Genomic DNA, 11,337 nt, shown 5'->3' on the forward strand with positions numbered 1-11,337 from the left:
CCAAAGAGTGAAGAGCTGTTGTATCCATTTCTCACGTCCTCTTCCCTCCAAGAAGCACTTCCATTGGCTTCATACATTCTACACACATTTGAGTGCCTTCCAGTACGAGACATTGGTGGAATAGGAAAAAAAAATATTACAGACAAGGTGGTTGATTTAAGTTAAGGTGGTTGATTTAAGTTACTACTCAGTTTAGAGGCCATATGAGAGACAGACACTTAAGCATATAATTTCAGCACCTCGGGATGGGGTATACAAAGTTAATGCTTGAACCTCTCCTGTAGCAGATAAGTGCCAGCAGAGTTCCTCTTCTCCACTCGGAGCAGAATCTCCACTCAGCAGTGATGGCAGCATCCAGGATATTTCCTGGACTCTAATCGTCATCTAAGGTGGGAGACCTTAGGCACAGAAGTGGTTTTGGCTCTCCTCTGAGCTCACCAAATTGACAGATTCCTTTTTTTTTTCCTTAGGTGAGATAATTTTCATACTTAATAATTCATATCAGTTTTTTAATAATAATAGACTTGCAAATTCATAAAAAGTCACTATGCAGAGACTAGATTACCTACTATGGGTTCTCTCTGTTTTCTCACAAACAAAAGTGTTCGGTGAATAGTGGAGATGGTCAAGGGGACAATTTCACAGGCAGTTTCCCATTCAGATGCCCCTGCCATCATCACTGAGCCGTCAGCTACCGAGTCCTAAGGCATTCATGTTTCAAGCCCTAAGTTTTCCTAAAGGAAATTATTTTTGCAGTGGTTTTATCATTTTTTATTTGTATTTTTTATTATTGAAGATATACAAAGCTAGCTGTAACAAAAGTTGGCTCTTAACCTGTTTTTATAGTTTTAGTATAGTTCTTTCTAATGAAATTATTTACATTTAGAACACTTCTCTCTTTTTTTTTTTTTTTTTTAAAGATTTTATTTATCTGAGAGAGAGGAGAACACAAGTGGGGGAGGTGTGGTGCAGGGAACAGCAGAGGAAGAGGAAGAAGCAGGTTTGCCACAGGGTTCCATCCCAGGACCCTAGGATTATGACCTGAGCTGAAGGCTGACACTTAACCAACCAAGCGCCATCCAAGTGCCCCACCATGTAAAACACTTCTCACTAACTAGAATTTAAATAAAAACTCGAAAAAATAAAAACTAAAGCATTTCTTTTTCTCCGTTTATAATGGGTTTTTCATGTAAGTACGTACAAGTATGTGTATTGGAGCGATGGGGATGCTACTAGGTGAAGGAGATTTCTTTTTTCTGTCTTGTTTTTCTTGCCCACTCTCTCATTGATCATAAACCATCTGATGTAAGGGTTTGAGGGGGTGTGCTGAACATCTTTACTGATACGCCTTCCAAACTTTGTTTTTCTTGAAATCTTTGCTTTCCGAACATGATTCATTAGCAAGCACAGCATCTTAATTAGAGAGTCTGTGCCTTTTTTTTTTCTTCTTGGGTCTTATTCCTATAATAAATCATATATATTTGACTACACAAGATGGAACATTCTAGGAAAATCTGGGCCAGTGTCACATGCAAACCACTTGTTTCTTAATACACTAATGAACACCAAGTTCCATTTTCCTCTCAAGTGGTAAATGGTTAGTGCTGTTGCCTAGGAAAATCCCTCCATGTTATACTGAATACTCAGAAAGTTGCAAAATAATTATTTGGGTTTGGAAGTTTGACACTAAAAGATATTTTATGTCTCTTTGGCCAAAACATTTATTGGTAAACAACATTTGTCCCTATCATTGAAAATGGTAATACCACAGATGGCCCTTCTTTGAATAATATCCTGCAGCAATGACCTTTAAGTATAAGTCCAGAGAGACCAAGTAATCCATGAAAGATTTAATTTTATCACAAAAAATTCCAACTAACAGAGATCCTGTTGGCAGTGTTGAAGCCATTCCTGATGTCCATAATGAGGTTCAGACACTTCATGACACTCTGGGAAGTACATTATAGAGTCCAAATTACTATCTCTAATGACATTATGGTAAATCTCTGCATGTCTGAATTTATGCATCATTTAGCTGATAGATAATGACAGCCTCAACACCTCTCATTAAGTTGACAAATGATAGATTTTCTTTTTCCCCTAAATCATAATGGACCTTGTAGTTCTTTGTTTTTCGTTAATTGAATACCTTTTTTGAGAAAAGAAAAAAGTTCAAAACTGAGAGTGAATTTTAGTTATTTTTTTCCAAAAGAGAAATATCAAACAAGAACGTCTGTATTTTTAACAGCTCAGGTTGGGCTTGACTGTAACCATAGTTTAGCTGCTTGGAAAGGTACCCATTATTGTTCTACATCCTTCTTTAGTGCACTGTCTGCTTTTGCATGGCACAGTGGGGAAATTGGATGGAGAAAGAAGAAAAAATAAGGAGGAGAAATAAATGATTCAGGAATAGAAAAGATAAATGGTTAGGGCAAAAGAAATCATTCCTGCTCATTATTCCATAAAGTTTTGCTGAAACTATGGCTAAGTTTGCCAGACCCAGCCCTACATGGGTGCAACTTCTCCATGGACTGTAAGAGATAAAAGGCGTTGAAGTAGATATTTGAGTACTTACTATTGCCTGCTGCCATGTACTTTATATAGAGGGATAACTAGTTTTATTTCACTTCACTTATGTGCTTCATGGATTTTTACAAATTGAAGGATTATGGCAGTCCTGAAGGATTGAGCAACTCTATCTGTGCCTTTTTTTCAACAGCATTCACTCACATCATGTCTCTTGAGTCACATTTTGGTAATGCTCACAATACTTAATTAAGGTAGATACAGTGTTTTTCTAGACGTAATGCACATATTATGCACACATAATACACTGCAGTATAATGTAAACATAACTTTTATATGCACTGGAAAACCAAAACATTTATTCAACTTGCCTTACAGGGGTAGTCTGGAACCAAACCTGCAATATCTCTGAGATTTGCCTCTATGTGAACTAATTTATTTAGTCACCTTATAAAAACCTTTTGAGGTAGGATCTAAATTGGTATTGAATTTTTAGACTTTTTCAGTTACAATTCAGTTTTTAAAGTATTTTCTAGTACTTACCATATATGCCTGGCTCTAAAAATAGAACAATGAACAAAGTCCATGTCCTCATGGGCTTTGTTGGGGAGTTCATGTCCTCATGGACTCTGGTGGAGAAAACGAATACCAAATGAGAAAACATACAGATACACAGAACTGATTTCAGGAAGTGATTGATGTTAAAAAATAATAATAATAAAACATCGGGGCACCTGGGTGCCTCAGTGAGTTAAAGCCTTTGCCCTCAGCTCAGGTCACGATTCCAGGGTCCTAGGATCGAGCCCCGCATCAGGCTTTCTGCTCAGCAGGAGCCCGTTTCCCCCTGCCCCTCTGCCTACTTGTGATCTCTGTCTGTCAAATAAATAAATAAAATCTTTTTAAAAAGTAAAATAATAAAATATCATAGGGGAATAAAAAGTGACTGGAAGAATAGGTGTTGTTTTAGACCGAGGAGTCAGAAGAGGCGGCAACATTTAAGCAGATGCCCCCACGACTGAGCCACACGGTTATGCGGGAGAGCAATGTTCAGACAGAAAATGCAACAAGTCCGGAAGTAGCCAATGGAGGTGAGCTTGTTGCTCTCAAGGGATAGTGAAGACACTGATCTGTCTGGAGCAAATTGAGCCAGAGAAAAAGGGGTGGGGCATAGTAACGAAGAAGGAACCAGGGCAGAACATGCAGATCTTTCACACCATGATAAGTCCTCTGAATTTTGTTCTAAGTTTGGTAAAAAGCCATAGGAGAGTTTATACAAACAAGGAAGCATCCTTTAGAAAGATCACTGTGGCTGCTGTTTGAAAAATAGACTCTAGGGGACCTCAGGGAGAAACAGTCCAGCTACGTGGGTGTCTCACAGGCTCCATCAAGAGATATTTTTGGTTTTTTAAAAAAGGTCCCCAAAAGAGTCGAATGTGCATCCAGGGTTGAGAAACTGGTTTACATTTAAGAGAAAGGAATTTGATTGAAAGAATATCACTGCTTCTCCAAAAAGAAAAACTTATTAAAAGCATTTTAGGATACATCCTTCCTTGTCACTGAAATAACTGTTTTAATAAATCCTACTTATACTGATTTAAAACCAGTGAGTATGTGGTTTTGAGTGGGTTTTATTATTTTAATTTTGTGTCTATTTTCTCTCTCCTTTCTCCTCTTCCTCCTGCTCCCTCCATCTTCCCTTAACCTCTCTGTTCTTCCCACAACAGGAACTTGGAAAGTCGTGGGAGGAAGTTCAACTGGAAGATGATCGGGAGTTGCTAGACCATCAGGAAGAGTAAGATTTGTTATGGCTGCTAATTAATTGCTGTGTTTTAAGAGTAGGAAAACAATTCTATAGTTTGGTTTAAAGTGATTATTCTGAAGACAATAGAAACGAAGAAAATTTTCTCTCCTTGTCATCATCCATCCATGTAATAGTGCAAAAACCTGAATTCCAAGTAACTTTGACATAAAAATCACTAAAGCAACTGTTACTCCAGCGAAATAGTCTTTTGCCATTAGAACTGTTAATTGAGGGGTGACTGGGTGACACAGTTGAACATCTGACTCTTGGTCTTGGCTCAGGTCTTGATCTCAAAGCCATGAAATCGGGTCCCACATCAAGCTCTTTGCTCAGTGTGGAGTCATCTTGTCCCTCTCCCTCTGCTCCTCCTCCTCCTCTCTCGCTCTCAAATAAATAAATAAAATCTTTTAAAATAAATAAATTAATTTTTTAAAAAAACAACTTTAGGGGCTCTTGAGTGGCTCAGTTGGTTAAGCATCTGCCTTCAGCTCAGGTCATGATCCTAGGGTCCTAGAATCGAGCCCCATGCCTCCCTGCTCAGTAAGAAGTGTACTTCTCCCTCTCCCTTCCCCAATCCCCCCACCCCTGCTTGTCCTGTCTATCACTCTCTCAAATAAATAAATAAGATCCTTAAAAATAAATATATAAATAAATAAAAATAAAATTTTAAAAAGTTTTTTAAAAAGCTGTTAATTGAACACACAAGTAAAAAAATAATGCAGAGAAAGAGACATCCCACTGGTATTTTGCTCACTTGGTTGGTGCCCAGATCTTGAAGTTACACAAACTTTGAACTCTCCATGCTGCTTGTCATTGGAGTAGAGAATGTCACGGAACTAACCTTGTTCCATGTACATCGCATTGACCTAGTTAAAATATTCACAGCTTCTTTCCTTGGAATTACAAACTTGGGAAGTGTTCTTTTCAACCTTAAAGGATTCCCTGTTACTCATCCTCTTTTTTTCCAAAGATGCTTGACCTTATTTCTCTCCTGGGATTTCAGTTTTCCAGGCTTAGGACAAGAAGTTGATAGTGTCTTCAAAATAAGTCAGGGGATGGGGAGTAGACAGGAATGGTAACATGGGTCCTGTGTGGTTTTTGACCTCTCTGTTTATCACCAGATTTAACACTTAAAATGATCAGTATTTCTCACATGAAGGATACATGGTTTGCCTTTTTAAAACACACCATTTGTCATGCAGAGACACACTCCCAGCATCGCACCTCACAGCATGTGTACTTAGTGGTTGTGGCTAATGAGAGGGAGCATCGCATCTACTGATGTGCCTCCTTTGTGAATTAAACCTAGTTGTGTCAGAAAGACATTAATCTGATTCTGTAGTAAAATAGCTGCTCAGAAGAGAAGCAAATAGAAGAAAATGGAGCAGCACCTGTTCACTATTTATATTAATTTCATGGTGCTGCTTTGAATTTCAAAACTATATCAAAAAGTCATAATATGATGTGACAATCTTTACAAAAATGTCAGAGTTGAAAGAGAGTGGCAGGGTTTCCCAGGGGGGAGGAAGTAATAGCAAGTGACTGCTTAGTACACCCTCTTAATGAGGGGAATCTCTCTATTTGCTGTTTTCTTTTTAACACAGTGACTGGTCTGATTGGGAAGAACGCCCTGACTCTGCTGTCTGCCTATTTTGTGAAAAGCAAGCAGAAACCATTGAGAAATTATGTATCCACATGGAGGTGAGATACTTTTATTCATTTGAATTTTGTTTTGTTCTAACAGGGACACTGATCATGACTGCAGTCTTATCAGCTTATGTTTAGTCTGCCATTATCCTATTCCGAAAAGTGCTGTAAGTGGGGCACCTGATGGCTCAGTTGGCTAAGCATCCACCTCATGGTTTCAGCTCATGTCATGAACTCAGGGTTGTAAGATCGAGCCCCGAGTTCAACACCACCCTCAGCGTAGAGTCTACTTGAAAGATTCTCTCCCTCTGCCCCTCCTCCTGTGCTCACTCGCGCCCTCCCCCCACCCCCGGCCAAATAAATAAATAAATCTTTTATTAAAAAGAAAGTGCTATAGGCAAAACAGAAGAGACAGGCCCAATCCATCAAGAAGAACCAGAACTCAGGGCAATTTAGTATAATGCACAAGACCTGTGCAAACTGTTGGAGTGGGATTTCACAGACCACTGAGGCCATCCTACCTCTGAGATGTTTATGAGATAATTCTAGCTTACAATGTGGGCCCTGTAACCATGAGTAACAGTACTCAAGATATGGACGGTTCTGCATCTTTTTCCACTGCCTCCTGTGCTACTGAATAAGGAAAGCAGGAAAGGGTTCCTGAAGCCCTTGAGGGAAATGGGCAGTGGGGCATGGGCAGTGTAGAGGCTGAGGGTACAGGATATGATTGTGCAGCTCCTGCAGTTGTAAGAATTTGGAGGGAAGAAATTTGAGGGTATTTCCAGTTCGTGTGTTCCCTTCTGGATGCCATTTTTATGTTATAATGAAGCTTGAAGCTGGCAGTTCTAAACCTTTTTTCACCCCAATATATCTGAGAGATGACACACTCCCAACAACTCTGATCCTCAGCTGGACAGTGCAGGTGAAGAGGGGGGACATCTAATGAGTCATGACAGTACTGCAGCTTAAAGGTAGAGGAGTGATTATAATTAAAAAATATTACTGGATGATTCTGATTCGCTCTCCCTACCCTCCCCCAGCCATCTCTGCCAACAGTAACGCAGATTATCCTGTTTCACCCACCTTCTCCCTGCTCTCATTCAGAAACACTCTTCTTAGTTCCATTTAAAAAAAAAATAGAATGTATGTGAAAGGCCATGAGCATTTACCCTTAAGAAAGCAGAGAGTCGTTTTCTCTGAAACAGGTTAGCTAATAGTATGTGTGTATAATTTCCAGTGTTTAAATTTAATTAATAATATCCTAATATCTTTGAATTGAAAGGAGTCTTAATACCCCTACTTTGTATAGGAAATTTCCTTTGCAACATCCTTGACCTGTGTCCTCGCCCTCTGCTCAGTCACTTCCAGTCATAAAGTACCATGGATTTCCTAATTATCCGGCCTCTGATGTTACATTGAATGCCTTCATAGGAAGTTAGATGTTCTTTATTCTCTGTAAGCTTTTAAGTTCAAACATTTACCCAGATGGACGATTGCACAAGTGGAACAGAAGAAGACTGCATTGTAAAAATCAAAAGAAATAAAATTTATGGGAAGATGTCATTGAAGAGAAATTTGCATTAAACAGTATGCTTAATGGCATAAAATGAAAAGCGGATTTGTAAAATTACCTATCTGCTTGTGTAGCAGAGGACCTATATCCATAATTGTAGTCCAGGCACACAATACAGTAAATAGGGCCACATTTTACCACAGACTGAGGACACTTTGTCAGATTGCAGAATGCATACATAGTAAATTGTGAAAACTGTAGATACAAACTGTGAATAATTAAAATGTTTCAACTGATTGGCATGACTTGTTTGGACTGTGCTTTAAAAAGTAGTTGGATGTGGTTGGGGGAAGCAGTTATATTTCGAATACTTCAAAAGCAGAACATGATGAACTGAGACTGAGTTTCAACAGTGTTCAAACTCCTATGAATAAGCCGTCTGTTTATAACTTCAGCCTGAAAGATTAAATAATTTATATGCTCACAGATATTCATTCCTTTTTTAGGATGCTCACGAGTTTGATCTCCTCAAAATAAAGTCAGAACTTGGTGAGTTTGATTCAGAAGTTGTTTTCCATGATGTTGCGTTTTTATACACACTCCTGTAAATGATGCCTTGTTCAGGAGTCGTGATTGGAGAATGCACAGCCAAATGTGTCTCTCCACAGATGGTCTCAATGGGACTGCCTGAAGCAGTGCTTCACAACCATTTTGAACTGTAATACTCAAATATGGTTTTTTATTTCATATGGTCTTTCTTCTTTCCTACATACATGAATCCTTCAAATAAAATACAAGCTAATGATTAGTATCTATTATAAATAAAGTGGAAGCGGCTAAGAGAAAGCCCATGGATTTTTGAGGTCAGACTAGTACTCCAGCACTTACTGGCTGTGTGACATAATGCCTCAGGTCAACAGAATGTGAAGGGAGTGAACAATATATATAAAACAGCTACTATACTGCCTGACAGTGTAGCTAGATTATTTGTCACAGATGGACCCAATTGTATCATTTTCAGTATAAGTATGATGGAAAGATTAGGGGCATGAAGATGTAAATTACTGACTTGTTAATGGATCAAAGGCAGTAGAACACTCACTTCCCACACCTCAGCTTACTGACTGACTACTTTCCTAGACTCTGGAAAGTGTTACTTTACTTTGCTCTTCTTACAGACATGTATGTATGTCAAATGCTGGCTCTACCACCCACTAGCTGTGCAACCTTGGCCAGTCTCCTAATAGATAATGTGGATATGATAATACTACCTATGTGGTAGAGTTCTGCAAGAATTAAATGTAATAATGAGTGGAAACTGGTTAGAACAGTGGCTAGCACATAAGCCCTATATAAGTATTAGCTGTTATTGTTTGGTATCTATTATTCTTTATAATTGTAGTGCCTCTTCAGGTTGGTTAATACAGAGAAGTGACTCAGGCACTTGGGTGGTACAGATGGTTAAGCATTCGACTTTGGCTCAGGTCATGATCTCAGGGTCCTGGGATGGAGCTCCACTTCAGGCTCCATACTCAGCACAAAGTCTGCTTGTCCATCTGCCCTTCCCCCTGCTCATGCTCACTCACTCTCTCTTCCTCTTTCAAAAAAATAAATAAAACCTTAAAAAAAAAAGAATTGGCTCTTTTAAAATATTATAACAATTCAGAAATAGGCCTGACCAGTTGTCTGATGATTGTATAAACTATCTTATTTCAGGATTAAATTTCTACCAGCAAGTAAAACTGGTCAATTTCATCCGGAGACAAATTCACCAATGTAAATGTTATGGCTGCCATGTGAAATTCAAATCCAAAGCAGAGTTAAGGACGCATATGGAAGAAGCTAAACATACATCACTGCTTCCTGAAAGAAAGACGTGGGATCAACCAGAGTGAGTACTACTCAACCAATCATCTACTTCTTTGCTCCATATCCCTTATTTGTTCCATTATTCAGTTTCTCCAGACCTTAATGAAAGAGAAAGATACGTTTTTAAAAAGAGCAAAAATCTTCAAAAAACCGTATTTTTAAAGGAATCCCCTTTTATAAGTATAACCAACTCTAGTATTTTTGTGGTATGAAGAAAAAGATGTAAGTATAGAAGTGAAGATTTTTTTCTTTATATTTTTGTTAACAGATTATTGCATACATTTTTTTATATGTAATACATATCAATTGCATCATTTTTAATGGTTGTCAGATATCCCATTCAATAGATATACCCTAATTTCCTAGCTATTGAAGTCGTTTCTTGCATTTTGCTCTTATAAATAGTAATACAGTGAATATCCATATGCCTGCATTGTTGCACACTTGTCTCATTTTTCATTTAGATAAACTTCTAGAAATAAAATTATTCTGTCAAAGAGCACACAACTATTAGGGCTTTTGGTATATATTTTGCATCTCAGAACTTTATAAATGTTAAGCAGTTGGTCCACTGATCTGTACTATGGAGGTGGTATCAGACTCCCAGATATCCTTTGCTAGTTCAGCCATCTGGGCTGGTTCTCATAGCAGTCTGGACAACCTCAGCTGGGAGAACCTTGGAGAGGGTGTAGGGTTCTAGCCGCCTGGAGGTTTCTCTCTTCTTAGGAAATGTTAAATAAGTGCCCCCCCGTCCCCCAATACTAGCCCCAAAGCTCTAGATTTTCCTCTAGAAAATCCCAGATTTCAGGGCACCTGGGTGGTTCATGCAGTTAAACGTCCCAACTCTTGTTTTCAGGTCATGATCATAGGGTCATGAGATCGACCCCCACATCAGGCTCTGTACTCAGCATGGAATCTCTGAGATTCTCCTTTTATCCCTCACCCCTCTCACACTCCCTTGCTCTCTCTGTCTCTTTCTCTCTCCCAAATAAATAAATAAATAAATAAATATCTTCTTTAAAAAGAATGCAAGAAAGAAAAGTCCCGATTTGTGAGAGACAAAGTTGGTCCTGGATTGCCTGAGACCCTGTTCCTGTAATTCTTAAATAAGTTGAAATCTTTAGAGATAACTCCAGAACTAACTCCTAAGTGTGTCCAGAAAAAGGAGCCAGAACAATAGACATAAAATTCTATAAATGTTTTAATTTTTATTCACCTAGGATGAAGGAACCAGTAGTGATTAGGTTGGGAAGAAAACACACACATTCAAAGGAAACAGTGTTTTCATCAGGTGTTTAAAGGACTCATGTATGAAAAAGTAGCCATATTTGAGTTTTGGTAATCTTCTAGGGAAGAACTGGAACCTTTGAATAGAAATGAAGGGGGTTCATTTTTAGCTTCATTCATGGCAATATCTCTAACAACTAGCTGCCCAATACTGGAGTAAGCTGCCTTTTCAGATAGTGAGCTCTTGTGGGAATATCAAACAGAGGCTGAATGGGCAGCTAGCAAGGATGCAGCTAAGGCTGGTATCAGCCAGTAAAGGTCAAAGTAAAAGTAATTCAGAAGTTGTCTCCCATACCATGTTTGCAAAATGTCGTTGAAATTATTGGCGAGGAAACCCAGCAGAATTATACTAATTATACTAATGTCAACTGCCTAGAAACTTTTGTGGATGAGTTATAGTTTGGTTATTCATTATATCTGTGGTTGTTTTCAGGTATTATTTTCCAACCTATGAAAACGACACTCTACTATGTACACTGTCTGACAGTGAAAGTGACCTGACAGCTCAGGAACAAAATGGAAATATTACCATCATCAGTGAAGATATATCTAAACTGCATGCTTTGAAACAAAGCAGTATTTTGAATCAGTTGCTACTACATGAGAGTTTGAAAAACTAGAAGAAAATGCCACAGAAAAACTAGAAGACAATGCAACTTCTTGTGTTTTTTCTCTTATGAGACGATTAATAGAA

At 38.4% G+C, this 11,337-nt stretch overlaps 1 protein-coding gene across 4 annotated transcripts in view; it reads left to right on the forward strand.

The window, feature by feature from the left end:
• Nucleotides 1-11,334, forward strand: part of ZNF277 (zinc finger protein 277) — a 105,023-nt gene extending 93,689 nt beyond the window's left edge. For all 4 annotated transcript variants that reach the window (XM_059171598.1, XM_059171599.1, XM_059171602.1 and 1 more), the window contains 5 exons: nucleotides 4,251-4,318; nucleotides 5,932-6,028; nucleotides 7,994-8,036; nucleotides 9,204-9,378; nucleotides 11,077-11,334. In XM_059171598.1, the coding sequence (XP_059027581.1) occupies nucleotides 4,251-4,318; nucleotides 5,932-6,028; nucleotides 7,994-8,036; nucleotides 9,204-9,378; nucleotides 11,077-11,263 (570 nt within the window). In that variant the 3' untranslated portion in view covers nucleotides 11,264-11,334. The remainder of the gene's footprint in view (nucleotides 1-4,250; nucleotides 4,319-5,931; nucleotides 6,029-7,993; nucleotides 8,037-9,203; nucleotides 9,379-11,076) is intronic.
• The last annotated feature ends 3 nt before the right edge of the window (nucleotides 11,335-11,337 follow it).

Source organism: Mustela lutreola, chromosome 4 (assembly GCF_030435805.1).
Source record: "Mustela lutreola isolate mMusLut2 chromosome 4, mMusLut2.pri, whole genome shotgun sequence".
Lineage (NCBI taxonomy): Eukaryota > Metazoa > Chordata > Mammalia > Carnivora > Mustelidae > Mustela > Mustela lutreola.